This window comes from Pseudorca crassidens, chromosome 2 (assembly GCF_039906515.1).
Source record: "Pseudorca crassidens isolate mPseCra1 chromosome 2, mPseCra1.hap1, whole genome shotgun sequence".
Taxonomy (NCBI): Eukaryota; Metazoa; Chordata; class Mammalia; order Artiodactyla; family Delphinidae; genus Pseudorca; species Pseudorca crassidens.
The window spans coordinates 107,902,395-107,925,449 of NC_090297.1; the positions used below are offsets into that span (position 1 = coordinate 107,902,395).

A 23,055-nucleotide genomic window follows, 5' to 3' on the forward strand; every position below is an offset into this window, starting at 1 on the left:
AAGTTTGAAATAGCTCTTACAGCAAATGAGAGAGGATGCTGATTAAAGACATATGGAAGGAGGGCCCACTGAAGGAAGGGACTGAATTTACATTGTTTCAGTACTTCTGGTGGTATGATTTTTCTTCAGCAGAACCCAGGGGCAGAAATAAAGGTGCAGTAAAGTCGTTCAGTTAGATTGATCCAGATTTAGGATTTTGTTGAATACATGTGATAGAAAGCCTAAATTGTAGGGAGGACGAAAAGCAAATGAACGTTTTGATATGAGTGGTTTTGATAATGGATCAGAAAGACTCTGGAATTGGTAGAGAAAGAATTGAGTACTAAAAGAGACTATATGTGAGTTAGAGAAAATAAAGAACTGAGATCTTGATGAAATTGAAGGACAAATATAATGGAATGAATGGGCGGTTGTGGTCAGAAAGGGTGATTTTAAAATGTAGAAAGAAGTGGTTCTTGGAGGTCACTGCATTTGAGGTCGAAACTAGAAAATATGATGAATCATCTGTATGGACAGTAAAATTTTTCAGGATAATAATAAAACTTAGGGTGGCTTTGCTCAAGGTTCCAGATAGTAAATTGATTGGGCCCTGTCCTGTACCTTAAAAAAGGTTGATGTGGGTGAGTTTATGGGCTCAAATTACTTATTTCCCAGGACATTCGCCTAGTGATGAAAGTGGCAGCAGAGCCTCTCTTCCAGTAGATGGGAGGACTTCGGTGTATCTGGACTGGTTGATGAAAAGAGTCTGTCTGCAATAATAATGTAGAGGAGGTTAAGCAATTTGCTTGCCTAAGGTCACATTCTGATTGGATTCTAAAACCCATTCTCCTTCCACTAACCCTGGTGTTTTTGCAACAAATTGAACTACTTCAACTCAATTTTTTATCTTCCCAAATGTTTGGGAGAACAGTTTTGTTTTATTTGAGCTTCTCCAGAGTTAATGGGTTTTTTAGTGCCAAATACATACAAAGTGAAGTAGAAATTTACTAAAGGAATACCTAGAACAGAAACTTAACCTGAAGCAGTCAAGATTTTTAGGCATTAGGTTAAGTAATTTGATCCATTAGCTCATTTGTCTGTTTATTCATCATCCATCCTTGTAGTAGCAGTTATACAGTTGGAGAACACTGTGTTTGGAATAAGTTGTACTAAGTATAAATTGACTCATTTGGTCTTATTTTTTGTCATCTCCAGCTGCCTATCCCCACCGTTTGAATCTCTTTTACCTTGCCAATGATGTCATACAGAACTGTAAAAGGAAAAACGCAATCATATTCCGTGAATCGTTTGCTGATGTACTTCCGGAAGCAGCTGCTCTAGTGAAGTAAGTAAATTCTTACTCCTCTTTGGGATCTAAGCTTAGAAAATTTAGAATTTTAGTTTCCTGTTAGTAAGAACTGTAATAGTTGCACATGTTTGAAGATCCAAGGATATTTTGTCCAAATTGTTCATTGTAACTTTCCTGGTAATACACTTTTCTTTTAAAGACTCTTTCCTCCCTTTTTGAAAACTTGTCTGTTATTTATGCTCTGCCTCTTCTCTCCTAACTTGACCAGGAGAGTGCATCTCCTGGTCATACTCTCTGGCTGTACTTCTTTCTAACTGCTTTTTCTGTTTTTGTGTTTTTTACACATTTCCATTTTTCTTTCAGAGTCTTTCTGAAATCTTGCCCCCTTCATGAAATCTGTGTAATTAGGGAGAAATGAAAATATTTATTCTTAATTCCATATTGATTTACTCCATTAGCAAAGCTGTGTCCATCATTTCTCAAAGTGCTGGAACACTTATATTTGATCTTATTTTTGTCCTGTATTAATAGTGTTTTCCTTGTGTTTCATCCATCCTGTTTGCTTGGTGTGAGAAACACACACATCTACACACAATTGGAGGATAAACAATTATATGGAAAAATCAAAATAGCTAAATATTTCCTCGAATTATGTACTTATTAGCATAATATATATTTGAATATATGACTATCGTATATTATTGATCCATTTGTTAGTATTAACCCAGTTAGAATGGAATGATCCTTGTTCCTTCCTTTGGATTGTAGACTTAAGATGTCTACTTTGGTATTACAAAAGATTAAAATGTCTTATTTTTATATACTAAGTAATAAAGATTTATACACATCAGAAGTACATAAAATAATAACAGTAATATCACCTACATTTATTGAGCAGTCATAATTGACCAGATATTATTATTATTATACAAAGTGCTTCGTGTACTTCAGGTTGTTTAAACCTGAGAACAACATTTAAAGTGGCTATTACTATTACCCCCATTTTAAGGCAGAGGAAACTGGCTTAGAGACATTAAGTAGCTTGCCTAAGCTCTCACAGCTACCGGGTTGAGGGTGGGGGGCTGGTATTTGGCAGAATTCCTACCCAAGCCTGTCTAGACCCCGAAGCTTATGTTCTTTGCCACCTAACCACTAGTCTGTGCTGCTTCTTTACAAATATAAATCCAGTATAATTTTGAGTAAGAAAAGCAGTGTGCTACATGATCTCCACTACTTAAGAGTTTCTGCTGCAAATATCATTATAGTCTTAAAAACTTAACCTAATGTATCCTATACTTAGATTTCATGACCTAGTTCATGGATTAATATAGGGTTGTCACCTTTTATTTTACCATGTAAAGATATTTTTAAAAACAACTACTTTGTATTACTATTTCACAGAAAAACGTAGGAATGGCATAATCTCAGAATAAAGTACAGTCCTTTAAAATTTTAAGCTCTGAAAATGTTTTTAACTCAATGAAGGATATCTTCAGAAACCTATGATAAAATCAGACTTAATGGTGAAACAATAAAAGCATTTCAGGACAGTGATGCCCTCTATCATCATTACTGTTCACCATTATGTTGAGATTCCATTCATTTCTAAATAAATAAATAAATAAATAATGAGAAGGCATTTAGAAGAGATAGAATTATCATTATTTGCAGGTAATAGGATTACCTACTTCAGGGGTGGGCAACCTTTTTCTATAAAAGACCAGATAGTATTTTAGGCTTTGCAGGCCATAGGATCTCTGTTGCCACTACTCAACTCTGCCATTCTAGCATAAAAGCAGCCATAAGCAAATGGGTGTGGCTGTGTTCCTAAAACTTTACTTACAAATCAGGCAGCTGGCCAGATTTGGCTTGAGGTTTGTAGTTTGCTGACCCGTGGCCTACATAGAATCAACTAATAAGAGAGTTCAGTTAAATAGCCAGATTCAAGTTCAACGTAGAAAAGCAGTAGATTTCCTATATATGCTAGCAGTAACCAATTAAAAATGTAATTACAAAAAAAGATTCCTTTTGCAACAAGAAGTACTGCCTCCCCCCCCAAATAAAGGAAACCCCACCCCAAAATAAATATAATAAGAAGTATGTAAGGCTTTTATAGAGAAAGTTTTATAAGAAGACCTGGATAAATGAAGAGATAGATACATACTTTTTTTTTTTTTTTTTTTTTTTTGGTGGTACACAGGCCTCTCACTGTTGTGGCCTCTCCCGTTGCGGAGCACAGGCTCTGGACGCGCACAGGCTCAGCAGCCATGGCTCACGGGCCCAGCCGCTCCGCGGCATGTGGGATCCTCCTGGTCCAGGGCACGAACCCGCGTCCCCTGCGTCGGCAGGCGGACTCAACCACTGCGCCACCATGGAAGCCCGATACATACTTTTGAAGGGAAAGATTTGGTATTGTTAAAAATATGATTCTCTCCCAATATGTAATCTGTAAATTCATTGTGTAATCCCAGTCAGAATCTCAGTAGGGTTTGATGTAGAAGGATATATATTCAAGATAATTGTTTATAAGAACATCAGAGTCAAAGTTCCCCTATCAATTATCTGTATATATTTTAAAACAATAATAGAATCAGGAGTAGAAGACTATATCAGTGAAACAGAATATATTCTCACTTATAAAGAAATTAATTATAAAGTATATGATAAATGAGAGTATATTAGGATATGAGCTTTCGTATTCCATAAACAACCCCATCCCATCCCCCTTTTAAATTTCTGTTCATGGTTATACTTTAGACTCATTTCTACCCTTTTGTGAATTCATTTCTCTTAATTTAAGGCTATCATTTAAATCCCTTTAATTGAGGAGGGGCAAATGTTTAGAAGTTCCAGACAGTTAACCCAGGTGAGTGAAGTGGGTGGACTGTAAGGAAAAACCCATCTAAAAGGGGCGACAGCTACTCAGCCCTAGCCTGTGGCCATAAAGAAACATGAGTTCACTGTTGACCTATCCTTTCAGACCTTCCAAAGACTTTCTCATTTTTTAAGCTAGGTCAAAATCTAGATTCTTATATGAAGCCTCCCAATTTTTAAATGTGTGAAGCTAAATCACATTCTAAAAAATTTATTGCTAGCCAAACAAAACACATCTGATGACTAAATTTTGGAGTTACAAATAAATTTTAGTAAGTGGGTGAATTTGCAAATACAGAATCTGCAATCAATGAGAATCAACTGTATCTAGAAATAAATCTTAACAAAAGATGTATAAGATCTCTATTGAAAAAATTATAAAACATAATTGAGAAACAGTATAGAAAACCTAAAGAAATAATTTGTGGATAGGGAAGACTCAATATTTAATGTCATTTCTTCCCAAATTGATTTATAAATCCAAAGCAGTCTTAATTAGGCTCTGAGTAGTGTTTTTCCCCCCTATTTTATTAATTGATTTTGAATTTTGTATGGAAGTGCAGAGAGCTCCTTCTTCCCCTTCCCCCACAAAGAGAAAGCCTAGAAACTCTTGAAGAACAACAAGGTGGGAAGACTGGCTCTACCAGATTTCAAGACTGATTATAAAGCTACGATAAATAAAACAGTGTGATATTTGCCCAGAGATAGCCAAAGAAACTGGTAGAACGTAATACAAAGTCTAGAAACAGACCAGTATATATACTTGGTCTGTGTATGAAACTATTAGGTAGTAGAAAAAGAATAACTTTTTCATAAATATTGCTGGGACAAATTGGCTATATAGAAAAAATTAGATCCCACTCACATCATACACAGAAATCAATTGCATATTAAATACTTAAACATGAAAGAACTACAAATCTTTTGAAGACAATATAGGAGAATATTTCATGATCTTACCTCATAAGATTAATAAATACAGCTACATTAAAATGAAGACCCTTCCATTTAATTCAAAGACACTATAAAGAGTGAGAAGACAAAGGGCTTCCCTGGTGACGCAGTGGTTAAGAATCTGCCTGCCAATGCAGGGGACATGGGTTCAAGCCCTGGTCTGGGAAGATCCCACGTGCTGTGGAGCAGTTAAGCCAATGTGCCACAACTACTGAAGCCCGGGCGCCTAGAGCCCATGCTCCACAACAAGAGAAGCCACTGCAATGCGAAGCCCACGCACTGCATCAAAGAGTAGCTGCCACTCACCACAACTAGAGAAAGCCCGCATGCAGCAACGAAGACCCAATGCAGCCAAAAATAAATTAAAAAAAAAAAAAGTGAAAAGACAAGCCACAGAGTGGGAGAAAATATTTTTATGCAGTCAACAAAAGGTTCATATCCAGAATATATAAAGAATTACAAAATAAGAGAAAGACAAAAAATTTGAAGATTTTAGTTTTACCTGGCACTTGTAGAAATCAAATCAGAAATTATTTAAATATTTATTAATGACTTTTAAAACAATAAACGTTAATAACCAACACTTAAAATTTTAGTGAAAAGAATGGTGGTTTTTGCATTCTTGCCAGATCTCTTTAATGTCTGGCTTAATATCATACAGCTATATTTTCTTACCTGCTTTTTGCATTCAGTCTGTTCTGATATCATGTCATATAGCCCTAGAACTGCTGAGACATATCATTACATATCATATAAGTTAGGTCCCAATCAGGAGAGATAAATCACATATCAGTAATTTAAACAGGGAAAATTTAATATGAAGAATCGTTAAGTAGGTAAAAGGTAGCTAACTACTAGAAAGAATAAACTAACTCTAAGGTGTTATGGAATAGTATCTGCTGAAAGCAGCTACTACCTCTGAACCTGAGGGAAAAGTAAATAAGGACTCACCCCAAGCAAGATTCAGACCTGAGGAAAGAGTGGATTGCTGTAAGAACATGCTACCTGTCACTACTGGTTAAGAAACAGGCTGGAGAGCACTCACCGCTGAACTACAAAAGCTATGCTAAAATGCACCCAGGATGCCTCTAAGCTGATCCACTTGAAAATAGAACACCAAAAGAAGAATCCGTACTGCCTCTTCTAGCCTCTCGGTGTCACTCTAGGGCTCTCTGTTGTCAGAGTCCAACACTGAACCAAGGGGAAATAGAGTTTGCAGAGTCTGGCTCCGGTACCACAAGGGAAGGGCATGTTAGAGCTGAGAGACAGTAAATTAATAACCAGCACACATACTTACCAGATAAGGCATAAATCTTAAAGTCCACCAGTACGAACATTAGCAAGATTGTGGCACAGTGGAAGCTCTTATATACTGTTGCTTTGAGGGTTGATTGGTATAAAACAACCTCATTTTAAAAAGTTTATGTACAGGGCTTCCCTGATGGCGCAGTGGTTGAGACTCCGCCTGCCGATGCAGGGGACACAGGTTCGTGCCCCGGTTCGGGACGATCCCACATGCCGCGGAGCGGCTGGGCCCATGAGCCATGGCCGCTGAGCCTGCGCGTCCGGAGCCTGTGCTCCGCAACGGGAGAGGCCACAACAGTGAGAGGCCCGCGTACTGCAAAAAAAAAAAAAAAAAGTGTATGTACAGATCTTGCAATTCCACCCATAGGCTTTTACCCCTGAACAACTTTTGCATATGTGCATCAAGATCAGTGGAAGGGCATTTTCATAGCAACATTGTCTATGGTAGTAAAAATTTGGGGAATTCCCTAGCAGTCCATTGGTTAGGACTCTTGTGCTTCCACTTTAGGGGGCCCAGGTTTGATTCCTGGTTGGAGAACTAAGATCTCACAAGCAGCGCAGCACAGCCAGAAAATAAATTAATAAAGTGAAAACCCTAATAAAAAAATTTGGAAACATTTTTCTACAGTAAAGTGAATGAATTGTAGCATACTGGAATACCAGACAGCAAGGAAAATTAATGAATTTCAGTTATATGCAGTGACAGACAAATCTCACAAAATATTGATTGAAAGTACAAAGGAATGTTTACGTGTATATAGTATGAATCCGTTTATATAAAGTTCAAATTTGGTAAAAAATGAACTCTTGTTTATACCTACCTACATGTTAAAACAAAGAAGAGTAAGGAAACAATTATCACAAAAGTCTACCATCCCAGGTAGGTGGAAGGGATTGTAAACTTGAAGGCGTCCATTCAGGTCCTCTGGGGAGCTAGCAATATTTTATTTCTTGACCTGGGTTGTGATTACATGGCTGTTCACTTTTTAATCATTTGTTTATAATATATATCATATGTAATTATATGCAACTTTTCCATAATGTAAGATTTATTTGGACTAAACAATTTTCAAATTACAGTATTAAGTAAATGAATTTAAGAAGTTGATTCCTTTTGAAAATCAAATTGGCAGCCTAGTAGAACAAATTGTATAATCAACCGTAGAGCAGTACAGTATTCCCAATTAGGTATGAACTCTGTAGAGTTTTGTTTGCTCTATCCTTTCACCTTCCTTATACACTTAGTATCCTCAAGAAATTTTCCCTTCCTGACTTCTACTTCCTAGTCTGGATTAAACAATTCTTCTTTGCTACCATTATACCTGTCTCTACTTCTGTCATAGCACCTAACACACTGCCTTGTAATTGATACACATGCTTTTTTTTTTTTTTTTTTTTCCTGTATGCGGGCCTCTCACTGTTGTGGCCCCTCCCGTTGCGGAGCACAGGCTCTGGACGCACAGGCTCAGTGGCCATGGCTCACAGGCCCAGCCGCTCCACAGCATGTGGGATCCTCCCGGACCGGGGCACGAACCCGTGTCCCCTGCATCGGCAGGCGGACTCTCAACCACTGCGCCACCAGGGAAGCCCGATACACATGCTTTTTGTCACCAGTTTCTATCTCCCAGACATTCTGCTCCCAGCACAGTGCTTGTCACATCATAGGTGGTTGGTTAGCTTGATGCATGGATGGAAATACCATGGAGAGCTGTAAAGCTGTATTTCTTAAGTACAGGCCTAGATATTCCTAGATGGGTCCATAGATATAGTTTAAAGGGTCTGTGGATTGTCTAAGTGTATTCATTGTCATCCGTATGATTACCTTATTAACAGTTCTGTGACTCATTTTCAGTGGCTGTGTTATCATGTGTTTGTATTTTGACATAAGATAATATTACTTTATCAAAGGCTAATGAGGAAAGGTTAAAGATGGCTTTAATATATAAATAATGGTTTGTATCAGTTGAAGGCACTAATAATTTCGACTGAAAAAAAAGTTCATAGTAGTTCAAATGGAGAAAAATGGTGAAATAATTGAATGATAATAGTATTATAGGCTTGATAAATTAAAAAAATATTAAATTCAGTGTATATATTCAGTATCATGTTTGCATTGCACCTTGTACTTGGTTTCGACAATATTTATCACTTTAAATCAATGTTAGGATGAATGGTATTTACTGTATTTTTGTTTAATTTGCAAATTCTGATTTATAGTTGTTGAAGAACTATAAAATGTTTTCAGGGGAATCATATAGGGTAAAAAGATAAATGGAGACTTTGCGATCATATTCATAGGAAATCCAAGAGAATTTACAGACTAATGAGGATTCAGCCAGGTTGCTGGATACAAATCAACATATAAGAATCAATAGCATTTCAGTATATCAGAAATAACCAGTTAAAATATAATTTAAGAAAAAAGGAATATTATTAGCAGTAACAACAAAAGCTTATAGGTACCTAGAACAAAAGTGTGTTGAGACCTTTATGAAGAAAATTATAAATAGTTTCAAAAACACAAAAATCAGCATGTAAATACAGTACACTTTAATCAAGTTCCCAGTAGGACATTTTAAGAAATTCATTATACTGATTCTAAAATTCATATAGAGGAGTCAGTGTCTTAGGAGTAGTCAAGACTGTTGATAGAAAGCCAAGTTGGACTTAACCTATGAAATATCAAGAATTATTATTTGGCTATAGTAATTAAAAGAGTATGGTATTAATACAAGCATAGACAAATAGATTTAAGGAACAAAACAGAGAGCCCACAAATGGACTCATACATATATGGGACCTCTGTAAATGGTAGCAGTTTCATTACAGTTCATTGGGGGGAAGATGAACTCTTCAATAAGTGATTCTGGGACATGGACTTTCTGTGTGGAAAAAATAAAATTAAATGTTAAATGTTTCCCAACACAGTACACAAAAATATATCCCAAATGAATTACCTTGATGTATGAAACAAAACGTTAAAATGTTAGAAGAAAATATGAATATGTTCATGACTATAAGGGTTAGTTTAGAAAGCTCTTAAGACACCAAGAACAGATAATAAAAGTATTTGTAAATTTAAGTGCATCAAAATTAAACTTCTGCATTATAGAAGACACCATAAAATTAAAGACAAGTGACACACTAGGGAAAACATTTGTTATAGGCAAATAAAAAAGATAAGTTTTATAAATGGGGATTATTTTAGGAGATACAGAGTAGCAAGTTTTTAGAGATAAAAATCTCTCTCCATCTAATTTCTGAGCTACAAGGTTTTTTGGATTAAGTATTGACTGCCTCCTCCTTGAGTTGACCCAGTATTTGGTCTTCCATTCAGTCAGTTGGCAAATATTTATTAAGAACCTGCAAGATATATAGCACATTATTCTGATGATGTCCCAGAAATAAGATACTGATAAAGAAAAGATATTCTTGAGTGAGGCACAATATTATGCTGTTTGGTTCTGGTTTTGTTTTGTTTTGTTTTTTTGCCACTCTGCGCAGCTTGTGGGATGTCAGTTCCCCAACCAAGGACTAAACCTGGGCCCTCGGCAGTGAGAGCGCGGAGTCCTAACCACTGGACCGCCAGGAAATTCCCTAGTTCTCTTTATTTTATCTGTGATACCTGGGCACCTCTTGTACTCCTTATCAACTTTATACCTTGAAATAATTGGCTAATACCTTGCTGTTTTAGAAGTGGTCCAGGGGCGAGGGTTGCTAGCATAGGAAGCATCTATTCAACATCCTAGCAATTCTGCAAGTCAGTCAATTTTTTTGTTACTTATAAGTCAAACAACAAAGTTTATATTTAATTATGTTGTGTGTGGTAATAATTGTATGTTCTGTAGAAATTAAGGTTGTGATCAGTAATGGCTGAAATAGAGGTCTAGAATTACAAGGTAAGTAAAACTGCTATTTTGGATTTTGTTTTGGTTTTTTATTTTAGTTGAATTTGTAAATTCAAGAGATGGTTGGATTGTGGAAGTTTGAGAGTTCTGTGTTCATATAAAGAACGAATCTAGCCAAGAATTTTAGAGCTAACAGAAATTGTTTAGTAAAAATCATTTTACAAATGAAGAAACCTAGTTCCCAAAAGACTTCTCACTGAAACCAGAACTAAAACCTCTAGTTTCCCCATCTAGTGCTATTTTTTACTATATTATACCCTGGTCTTACTTTTATGATTTCTTAGCAGTTGCTGTTTTTCCAGCATATTTTACTTGAGACTTCGGCGAATAGCTGTTGGGACTTCATAATGAATAGTTGGATTTGAAAATGACAAAATCCAGTTGTCATTCATTCATTTACTATTTAGTGAACACTTTGTAGGTGCTGAAGAAGCAACAGTAAATAAGTTATAACTCCTGCCAGGAGGAAGCTCTGTAAACAGACATTTAGAGATAATTATGACTTGGCTTCTGGCTGAATGGCCAGCCATCAATTCCAAAGGGTCCTTTTTAATAAAACAATTACATTCTTGACAAAATATAAGCTGAACCAATAACAGTGGACATATTAGAATGGCAGAGCTGACATTAATTAGTATGCCTATCTCAGAGTACCTACCACATGATCTGGGCTCTGGAAAGGGGATAAAGCAGTCTTGAGTCATAAGTCCCCCTGGCTTCCAGTATAGATTTGCTCTCCAGGAACACATTTCCTACGTAGATCACCAGGAATCTCATAGATCAAAAAAATATGTGCTCACCATCAAAGGTCGCCAAATACATTGGGAAACAAAGCACCACAAAGGAGAATCAGCAGATTTAGATCCCCTCACAATGAGCTTCAGATACTAGAATTATCAGACAGGGTATATAAGACAATTATAAGAGATGTTAAAGAAAGATTAAATGGAATGAAATGAACAATGGATAAGATATTTGGGCAAAAGAACCAGTAGGAATTCTAGAAGGGAAAAAGAGATTAAGCTAGAAAATAGTTCTGAAGAAATTAGAATGCAGCAGTAGAGAGAAGGAAGTGGAAAAATGAAGAATAGAATGAAAGGCCTAATTAACATCAAATGAGAATCCTGGAGGAGAGAACTTCTGAGTTCTTTCAAAGAGGTAATGGCTGAGAACACTTTGAAAGTGATGAAACAAACAAAACAAAACATGAATCTTCAAAGATAGGAAGCACAACATATACTAACCAGGGTAAATAAAAAATTTATATCTAGTCATTCATTGTGATGAAATTACAAAACAAAAAGATTTTTAAAAGCAGCCAAAGCGTTCACGCCTACTAGGATAACTAATTTAAAAACAAAATAAAACCAGAAAATAACAAGTGTTAGAGAGAATGAGGAAAAACTTCTGCATCTCTGTAGGAATGTAAAATGGTACAGCTGCTATGGAAAAAGTTTGATCGTTCTTCAAAAAGTTAAACAGAGAATTACTATATGATCCAGCAGTTCTACTCCTGGGTATGTACAAAAAAAGAAATGAAAGCAGGAAATCAAATGGATGTTTGTACACCCTTGTTCATAACAGCACTTTTTACAATAGCCAAAAGAAGGAAGCAGCCCAATTTTCAGATGAACAGATAAACAAAATATGGTATATACATAAAACAGAATATCATTCAACCTTAAAAAGGAGAGAATTCTGGCATACAACGTAGATGAATCTTGAAGACATTATGCTAAGTGAAATAAACCAATCACAGAAGCACAACTATTGTATGATTCCACTTATATGAAGTAACTACAGTAGTCAGATTCATAGAAACAGAAGGTAGAATTGTGGTTATACGGGAAATATTGTATGACTCCATTTATAGAAAATGTCTAGAATAGGTAAATCCGTAGAGACAGAAAGATTAGAAGTTGTTAGGAGCTGGAGGAAAGGGGTAATAGGAAGTTAATTGTTTAATGGCTACAGAGTTTCTGTTTAGGGCAGTGAAAATTGTTGGAAACAGACAGAGGTCATTGTACAACATTGTGGATATAACTAATGCCACTGAGTTGTACATTTAAAAATGGTTAAAATGGCAAGTTTTATGTTATTATTTTATGACAGTTGAAAAAACAGTAAACAAAAACCAAAGTAGTCAAGAGAAAAGACAGAGTCAGATCACATGCACAAGGACTACAGTTAGACTGACAACAGACTTCTAAACTGCAACAGTGAAACCAGAAGGCAGTTACGAAAAATATTTTTATAGCATTGAAAGAAAATAGCCGTCAACGTGGATTTGTGGGACTTCTCTGGTGGCACGGTGGTTAAGAATCTGCCTGCCAATGCAGGGGACACGGGTTTGAGCACTGGTCTGGGAAGATCCCACATGCCATGGAGCAACTAAGCACGTGCACTACAACTACTTAGCCTGTGCTCTAGGGCCCGCGAGCCATAACTGCTGAAGCCCTCGTGCTTAGAGCCCATGCTCCACAGTGAGAGGCCACGACAATGAGAAGCCCGTGCACCACAACGAAGAGTAGCCCCCACTTGCTGCAACTGGAGAAAGCCCGCGTGTAGCAATGAAGACCCAACGCAGCCAAAAATTAATTAATTTAAAAAAACATGGATTTGCATTACAAAGCAAGACTACTTTCAAGAGCTAGACAAACCATATAAAGATGATTCTCCAGAGAAACAAAAACTGAGAACAATTTACCATCAACAAACTTCTGAATCACTTTTACTCTGGGAAGTTAGCAGTAAGAGGGATGGTGAATCATACTAGCAATAAAATATATGAAATACCTAAGAATAGCCTTAACAGGAAATATGTGAGACCTTTATGAATAAATTGTATTTGGGAATGTTGAATATAAATTTACTAATGCTTTGCTGCAGTAAAGAAAAATGTATTAATAATTCACAAATATTAATTAGAAAATAATGCTTTGTCTAAATTAATATATTCTCCTCATATAATTCAAATTAAAAATGCCAAAATAGCACCTCTTTTGGAACTTAACATTACTCTAAATTTACTCCAGGAAAATAAGCAAATGAAAATATAAGAAATGTTCTGAAGTATAATCGTAATGAGGGAAGATAAGCTACAGTTTTGAAGATAATACAGTATGGTGTAAAAATGGATCAATGGTACAGAATTTACAGCCAAGAAAAAGATTAATAATTATATTCTAGAGGAAGCACAGTAAATGAGTGAGGAAAAGAGAAATTATGATATTGAAACAATTAATTGGAAATCTGTTTAGATTAGAGCTTAACTTTACATTTATACACCAGTGGTCTTTAAATGAATTATACAGCTGAACATTAAAAAGAAATATTAGGGTATGCCTATTTTCCATTAATTAAATTAATAAATAAACCAAAACAGAGGAAGAAAAAAAGAAACGTTAATCATGAAAAGAGAGATGAAAGAAAATAAGTTATAATGTAAAAAATCTCTGGTAGGAGGACTTTCCACACTTAAAACCTGGCAGTAGACAAACATTCAAAGAAGATTTAGTACCTGTCCTCCTCAAACTATTTTAAAAAATTGAAGAGGAGGGAACACATCCTAACTTATTTTACGAGTCTGGTCACCCTGATACTAAAACCAGACAAAGACAACACACAAAAAAGAAAATTACAGGCCAGTATCTCGTGAACATAGATGCAAAAGTTCTCAACAAAACATTAGCAAGCCAACTCGGAAATAAACCCACATACCTATGGTTAACTAATCTTCAACAAAGGAGGCAAGAATATACAATGGAGAAAAGATAGTCTCTTTAGCAAGTGATGTTGGGAAAACTGGACAGCCACATGTAAATCAGTGAAGTTAGAATACTTTCTCACACCATACACAAAAATAAACTCAAAATGGCTTAGAGACTTAAATATAAGACGTGACACCATAAAACTAGAAGAGAACATAGGCAAAACCTTCTCTGACATAAATCATAGCAATGTTTTCTTAGGTCAGTATCCCAAGGCAAAAAAAAAAATAAAAGCAAAAGTAAACAAGTGGCACCTAATTAAACTTAACAAGCTTTTGCACAGCAAAGGAAACCATAAACAAAATGAAAAGACAACCTATGGACTGGGAGAAAATATTTGCAAACAATGAGACTAACAAGGGCTTATTTTCCCAAATATTCAAATAGGTCATACAGCTCAATATCAAAGAAACAAACAACCCAATCAAAAAATGGGCAGAAGACCTAAACAGACTTTTCTCTAAAGAAGACATCCAGATGCCCAACAGGCACATGAAAAGATGCTCAGCATCACTAATTATTAGAGAAATGCAAATCAGAACTACAATGAGGAATCACCTCACCAGTCAGAATGGCCATCATCAAAAAGTCTACAAATAACAAATGCTGGAGAGGGTGTGGAGAAAAGGGAATCCGCCTACAGTGTTGGTGGAACTGTAAATTGGTGCAGCCACTGTGGAGAACAGTATGGAAGTTCCTTAAAAAAATTAAAAATAGAGTTACCGTATGATCCAGCAATCCCACTCCTGGACATGTATCCAGAAAAGATGAAAACTAATTCAAAAAGATACATGTGCCCCAGTGTTCATAGCAGCACTGTTTGTAATAGCCAAGATGTGGAAGCAACCTAAGTGTCCATCGACAGGTGAATGGGTAAAGAAGATGTAGTGTGTGTGTGTGTGTGTGTGTGTGTACACACACACATACAATGAAATATTACTCAACCATAAAAAAGAATGAAATAATGCTGTTTGCAGCAACATGGATGGATCCTAGAGATTATCATACTACATGAAGTGAGTTAGAGAAAGACAAATATATGATATCACTTACATATGGAATCTTTTAAAATGATACAAATGAACTTATTTACAAAACAAAAACAGACTCACAGACATAGGAAACAAACTTCTGGTTACCAAAGGGGAAAGGGTAGGTGGATAAATTAGGAACTTGACATTAACAGATACACACTACTATATATAAAATAGATAAACAACAAGGTCCTACTGTATAGCACAGGGAACTATATTCAGTACCTTGTAATAACCTATAATGGAAAAGAATGGGAAAAAGAATATATATGTGTATAACCAAATCACTTTGCTGTACATCAGAAACTAACACAACATTGTATGGGGCTTCCCTGGTGGCTCAGTGGTTAAGAACCTGCCTGCCAGTGCAGGGGACACGGGTTCAAGTCCTGGTCCGGGAAGATCCCACATGCTGTGGAACAACTGGGCCCATGTGCCACAACTACTGAGCCTGTACTCTAGAGCCCGTGAGCCACAGCTACTGAAGCCCATGCTCTGCAACAACAGAAGCCACCACAATGAGAAGCTCATGCACTGCAGTGAAGAGTAGCCCCCGCTCACCGCAACTAGAGAAAGCCGGTGCACAGCAACGAAGACCCAATGCAGCCAAAAATAAATATAAATAAAATAAATAAATTTAAGAAAAAAAGAAACTAACACAACATTATAAATCAACTATATGTCAATTTAAAAAAAAAGGAAAAATACGTTAGCAAGCTGAATCATAAAAGGATCATACACCATGATCCAGTGTGATATATTCCAAGGATGCAAGGGTGGGTCAACATCTGTAAATCAACATGATACATTAACAAAGAGAAGGATTAAAAAACATGATCGGGCTTCCCTGGTGGTGCAGTGGTTGAGAGTCTGCCTGCCGATGCAGGGGACGCGGGTTCGTGCCCCGGTCCGGGAAGATCCCACATGCTGCGGAGCGGCTGGGCCCGTGAGCCATGGCTGCTGAGCCTGCGCGTCTGGAGCCTGTGCTCCGCAACGGGAGAGGCCACAGCAGTGCGAGGCCTGCGTACCGCAAAAGAAAACAAAAAATATATGATCATCTCGATAGAGGCAGAAAAAGCATTTGACAAAATTCAACTCCCAGTTATAATTAAAAACCCTCAATAAAGTGGGTACAGGGACTTTCCTGCTGGCGCAGTGGTTAAGAATCTGCCTGCCAATGCAGGGGACACGGGTTTGATCCCTGGTCCGGGAAGATCCAACATGCTGCGGAGCAACAAGCCCCTGCGCCACAACTACTGAGCCTGTGCTCTAGAGCCCACGAGCCACAACTACTGAGCCCATGCACCACAACTGTGGAAGCCCACGCACCTGGAGCCCATGCTCTGCAACAAGAGAAGCCACTGCAATGAGATGCCCGCGCACCACAACGAATAGTAGCCCCTGTTCGCCATTACTAGAGAAAGCTTGCGTGTGGCAACGAAGACCCAGCACAGCCAAAACTAAATAAATAATTAATTTAAAAAATTGTTTTAAAAACCTATTAGAATCAATAAACAAATACAGTAAAATTTCAGAATATGAAATCAGTGTACAGAAATTGGTTTCATTTCTGTATGATAACAATGAGCTAGCAGAAAAAGAAATTAAGAAAACAAAACAATCCCATTTACAATTGCAACAAAAAAGAATGAAATACCTGGAATAAATTTAACCAAGGAGGTGAAAGACCAGTACGTTGAAAACTATAAGACATTGTTGAAAGAAATTGAAGAAGACACAAATAAATGGAAAGATATTCCACGCTCATGGATTGAAAGAATTAATGTCAGAATGTTCATATTACCTAAAGCAATCTGCAGATTCAATGCAATTCCAATCAAAATCTGAAGGACGTTTTTCACCAAAATAGAACAAAAATTCTAAAATTTGTATGGAACCACAAAAGACCCTGAATAGCCAAAGTAATCCTGAGAAAAAAGAACAAATCAGTAGGTATCACACACCCTGATATCAAATGATATTACAAAGCCATAGTAACCAAAACATCATGGTATTAACAGAAAAACAAATACCTTGATCAGTGGAACAAAATTGAAAGCCCAGAGATAAGCCTATGCATTTATGGACAACTAATTTACAACAAAGGAGCAAAGAACATACAATGGAGGAAGGATAGTCTCTTCAGTAAATGGTAGTGGGAAAAACAAGACAGCAACATACAAAACAAACCCCAAAACTAGGCCACTGTCTCACAACAGACAGAAAAATTAACTCAAAATGGATTAAAGATGATGTAAGACCTGAAACTATAAAACTCCTAGAAGAAATCGTAGGCTGTAAGGTCTTTGACATTGGTCTTAGCATTACTTTTCTGGATATGTCTCCTCAGGCAAGGGAAACAAAAGGAAAAATAAACAAATGGGACTACATCAAACTAAAAAGTTTCTGCACAGCAAAGGAAACCATCGATAAAAAGACAGCCTACTGAATAGGAGAAGGTATTTGCAAATCAAATAACTGATAATGGGGTTAATATCCAAAATATAAGAACTCATACAACTCAACAACAGCAAAACCAGTAACCTGTTTAAAAAATGAGCAGAGGGGCTTCCCTGGTGGCACAGTGGTTGAGAGTCTGCCTGCCGATGCAGGGGACGCGGGTTCGTGCCCCGGTCCGGGAGGATCCCATGTGCGGCGGAGCGGCTGTGACCGTGAGCCATGGCCGCTGGGCCTGCGCGTCCGGAGCCTGTTGCTCCGCAGCGGGAGGGGCCACAACAGTGAGAGAGGCCCTTGTACCGCAAAAAAAAAAAAAAAAAAAAATGAGCTGAGGTGCTGAATAGACATTTTTCCAGAGAAGACATACAAATGGCCAACAGGCATGTGAAAAAATGTTGAACATCACTAATTATTAGAGAAATGCAAATCAAAACCACAGTGAGATATCACCTCACAACCATTAGAATGGCTGTTATCAAAAAGGCAAGAAATAACAAGTGTTGGAGAGGATGTGGAAAAAATGGAAACCTCATACACTGCTGGTGGGAGTGTAAATCCGTGCAGCCACTATGGAAAACAGTATGGAGATTCCTCAAAAAATTAAGAATAGAACTACCACATGTCCAGATATCCTACTTCTGAGTATTTATCCAAAGAATATGAAAATACTAATTTGAAAAGATATATGCACCCCTCTGTTCATTGCAGCATTATTTACAATAGCCAAGATAGGAAAACAACCTAAGGTGCCCATCAATGGATGAATGGATAAAGAAGGTGTGAGATATATATATATATATATACACACACACAGTGGAATACCATTCAGCCATTAAAAAAAAAAGACGAAATCTTGCCATCTGTGACAACACAGATGGACCTTGAGGGTATTAGGCTAAATGAAGTTAAGTCAGGTGAAGAAAGATGTACCTTATGTTTTCACTCATACATGGAATATGTTTTAAAAATTAAAAATAAAATAACTGAACAAACCAAACCAAACACACACATGGATACAGAGGACCGAGTAGTGGTTACCAGCGTGGCAGGGTAGTGGAGGGAGTGTGAAATGGATGAATGGAGTCAACTGTATGGTGATGGATGGAAACTTAAACTTTTGATCATGAGCATGCTCATGAGTGTATAATCATTAGTGTATACAGAAGTAGAAATATAATGTACTCATGAAACTTATATTATGAACCAATATTACTCTCAGTAAATTTTTTAAAAGTTCAATGTGTTATCCATAGCCTCATCTATATCAGTAGTAAAAAGTGTTGAATAAGAGTTTTTAAGATTTTAGCCCTAGACACCAGGAAAAAATGTTTTAAAATAAACATGAGAAGACATTTGGAAAATAATTTTGTTGACAACTTTATTTTCAGATTTCTAGTTTGAGATGTAAGTTAACATTTTTATATGTCTGTCTCACTTTTTCTTTCTTCTCAGGGATCCATCTGTCTCTAAGTCTATAGAACGAATCTTTAAAATCTGGGAAGATAGAAATGTATACCCAGAAGAAATGATTATGGCGTTAAGAGAAGCTTTGAGTAAGTATTTTTTCTCTCCTAAAAGAAAGATTGAGTCATTGTTCAGTCTTTAAAATTATATATATATATTTTATAGATTTGGTCCTTTTGCTTAATAACGAAAAATAAACTTTTGGATCTGGCCCTGTTTGTTTAAAATTAAATAATTGTAAAAATCGGTTTGCATTAAAATTTAAGTAGAATTGGTTTGGGGAGGGTTGAATTTCGTTTTTATTGACTAAAGAAAGTAAAGCATATTAAGTGATGTTGACCATCTAATTATTTTCCTGCATTTGCTTTACTTCAGTTGAGTGCTTTAAACTGTTCATCTTTTGTGTTTAATAATTACTGCCCTGTCCTCTTACTTATGGGACAATTTTTGGACAGGGTTTCAGTTTTCAGTAAGCTGTTGGGTAGTAAGCATGTATTGGCATTCTTCGGTCTCTCTTTTGGTTTAGATTTGCAGTAAGTTGTGTACTGGTGTTATTTAAATTACTTAGTTCCTATGTATTAGATACATGTAATTAAGTCATTGAATAGCAGTAGGTGATATCTGATACCATGACCATAATTTGACTAGAAATTTGCTTTAAAAATAGCATCTTCTAAGAAGCTGTTAAATTCTTCATTTGAATGTGTTACCTGGTGTTTTTAAGCTTCTACCCTATTCTCAAAATTTGTTATTTCATTGATGTAAAATCATGTTTATTTATCAGCTTCTTAGATCTGGTGGGTGTTTTTATCTTTTTATAAAAATGAAAGAAAAGGAAAGAAAGAAACAACACACAGTCTCGGATTGCCTTTTTTCATGCTTCAACTTTGACACTGAAGTGGACAGACAGAACAGCTTCCCATAACGCCAGATTGCAAAAACTGAAATGTTTTCCAGGTACCACTTTCAAAACTCAGAAGCAGCTGAAAGAAAATCTGAACAAACAACCGAATAAGCAGTGGAAGAAATCACAAAGTAAGGAACAAAATCTCAACTAATATAAATTACCTCCTCTTTTTGGAGCAGAAGAAAATGTAGACCATTTGACATCGTACCTGGCATAAACCATGGGCAAGCCTGTGTTTTCCAGGCCTGGGAGGCTCCCAGTGACTTGCACTAAACAAGCCATCATGGAGTTACTTCTTTAAAAAAATAAAAATAGAACTACTTTTAAACAAAGGAAATGCAGAAAAAGGGTTTAAATGAGTGAAGATTCAAGAGTAGTTGGGGGATTGAAAGAAGAAAAAAATACGTGATAGTGCCCAGGCTAACTTTCAGGTTCAAGGATATGTGAAGTTAGAGGCAGCTGGCATTAAACAACAGAGCTGAAGAGGAGACTAGGCATTAAGAAGCCTTTCTGTGGGAGCCATGAAATCCTTCAGATTTGGGGATATACTCTACCAGATTAGACATGGGCCTCAAATCCTGGCCAGAAGCTCATTCTCTAACAGGAGCTCCTGCTGTGTTTATCATGTTTACCCAGCATGAGATCAAGGGAGTGGAATACTGCATGTGATAGGCTGCTGTGGGCCAAACTGAGGAATATTGAGAAAGACTTGAAGGTGTGGAGGGAACAAGGTAAAAGACAGTGAGAATTGGGAGGTGAAACAAGACACTTGGGATGGTTTTGCTCCAGCAAGCATGTGATATTCATCATGATTAAGGGAATCCTCTCACATCCTTTTGGTCGTAAGTTGCATGCTTAGGAACAACAAGAGTCATCATTTCAGCCAAAGTTCAACCACAGTGGTATTGTACTTAGAACTTTCCCTGCCTATTTTTGCTATGAATTGAGTCAGCAGAAAAAGAAATCCAGAATTAAATACATAGGAATAGAGTTGATGCTTCTAAGTAAATTTTCTTCAGCCAGTGTGCAGGATTAATTGGATGTCCTGCTCCTGAACACTCTTAATTTGAGGTGTTAAGATCCTCTTACACTCAGACTAGGCAAAAAGGTACTTCATGTATCTCAGTATCTCCAAATCAATAATTCTAGGACTTCAGACTTACAGGGTATGTTGGAGGTAAGTAGGTTAGACCTATCTAAATAGTGTATTTTTATATTTACCATGCTTGGGAGTGTTCAGATTTCATATTCCACTATTCTAGGAATTATACCATGATTTAAATGTGCATGTTCGACATATATTCAAAGAGTACACCCTTAACTATAAAACTGGAAATTTTCCTGAATATTAGTCAACATTTTGTGTCTATATTCTTAAATGACCTTTTGTTTAATTCCAACAGCATCCACGAATCCAAAAGCTGCTCTCAAGTCTAAGATAGTTGCTGAATTTCGAGTAAGTTACAGAATATGTTCAACATGCCAAAATATTATTCACCCCTTTTGTGTCAGCTTTCTGTATAGTCCATCCTGAAAGATTTATTTTTATTCAGTTATACATCAGTTATATTTTAAACATGTTCAGACTGTCTAAAACTTAAGAGTTTTATCTGTATCTCTAAAGGACGAAGTAAGCTTCTTCTGAAGTATCTATTACCAGCTGAATTTTGTGTTGAATCCCAACAAGGGATTCATCTTTCTGTAAAACTGTATTAAATTAAAATTTGCTTAAAGTTAACATAATAAGACCGTTTATCTAGTTAAAATTTAAAGAAGATATAAGTGGACCTTTGTCTGTTTCAGTCTTAACTCTGTATCCATAAATTAGCATAAATTAGCTTTGAATAAATAAGGAAAAGTTTCTTTTAAAGTATGTAACTGAAAATATGGTTTTGACATGAGAATTGATGTTGATATTTGATATCCCTGATTATGAGGAAATATGAAGGGTTTTTGCCTCTCGTGACTTTGTTAGGTTTTATTCATGTTTTACTTCAGTGTGGAAAGGTAGAATAAGTGGATGATTTCATAAATTAAATATGACCCTGGTCTGTGTTCAGTCTCAGGCCCTCATTGAAGAGCTGTTGCTGTACAAGCGCTCAGAAGATCAGATAGAATTGAAAGAAAAACAGCTGTCAACTATGAGGGTGGATGTGTGCAGCACAGAAACTCTCAAATGCTTAAAAGGTAACACCTACATCCCTTTAAATAGAATAAGTCGGATTTTCTTTCTAGATATGTCATCTTCAAGTGATCAGACTGACTTCTTGCATAAAGACCTCACATTATAGAGAATAGTTGTGGTACCTCTTTCCCAGGTGGTGATTTCATGCATGTCAATTTCATAAGTAAATTCCTAGCCTTCAAATTGTACACCTTAAACAATGTTATATGCCAATTATATCTCAATAAAGCTGGAGAAGAAGTAAATTTTTAAAAAATTTTTTAAATAGTAAATTCTGTCCTTTTCCCCACTTCTAGTCCTTTCTTGATGTGTTGGATTATGATAGGGGTATTTCACACAAGTGATTAACTGGTTTGGCTGTGCTCTTCAATAAGGTCACTGTAGGGAATTCCCTGGTGGTCCAGTGGTTAGGATGTGGCACTTTCACTGCTCTGGGCCTGGGTTCGATCCCTGGTCAGGGAACTAAGATCCTGCAAGCCACGTGGTGCAACCAAAACAATAATAAATAAATAAGGTCACTGTAATGCCTCATAAAATCTAGTGACTTGCTCTCTTTTCCTTACATTGTAGATTATAAATAATAATCATTAATTTATTAGAATGTAAATCTCATGAAAGTAGAAATTATCCTTATTTGTTCTTGCTGTATCCTAGTGCCTAGAGCAATACCTGGCACATAATAGGCATTCGATAACTATTTTTGAAATAATGAGTAAATGACTACCAGCTATTTGTTTTGGCACCTATTTTGTTCTTGTACCATGCTTTAAATTTAACATATGTTATCTAATTTAGTCCTCACAACAACTCAGAAGCATGTTAAAAACCTCTGTTTTGGACATGAGAAATCTGAGGCTTCATAAGGAGATAAGAAGCTTGCCCAAGTTACACAGCTGATAAAATGCAAAG

General features: G+C 36.5%; 1 protein-coding gene across 7 annotated transcripts in view; it reads left to right on the plus strand.

Moving 5' to 3' along the window:
• RPRD2 (regulation of nuclear pre-mRNA domain containing 2) overlaps nucleotides 1-23,055 on the plus strand; it is an 82,968-nt gene that overhangs the window by 34,477 nt on the left and 25,436 nt on the right. For 4 of the 7 annotated variants that reach the window (XM_067727636.1, XM_067727637.1, XM_067727640.1 and 1 more), the window contains exons 2-6: nucleotides 1,195-1,324; nucleotides 19,043-19,143; nucleotides 20,012-20,089; nucleotides 21,365-21,417; nucleotides 22,022-22,148. In XM_067727636.1, coding sequence (XP_067583737.1) covers nucleotides 1,195-1,324; nucleotides 19,043-19,143; nucleotides 20,012-20,089; nucleotides 21,365-21,417; nucleotides 22,022-22,148 — 489 coding nt within the window. The remainder of the gene's footprint in view (nucleotides 1-1,194; nucleotides 1,325-19,042; nucleotides 19,144-20,011; nucleotides 20,090-21,364; nucleotides 21,418-22,021; nucleotides 22,149-23,055) is intronic. The other 3 variants (XM_067727639.1, XM_067727641.1, XM_067727643.1) reach the window with 1 other exon arrangement.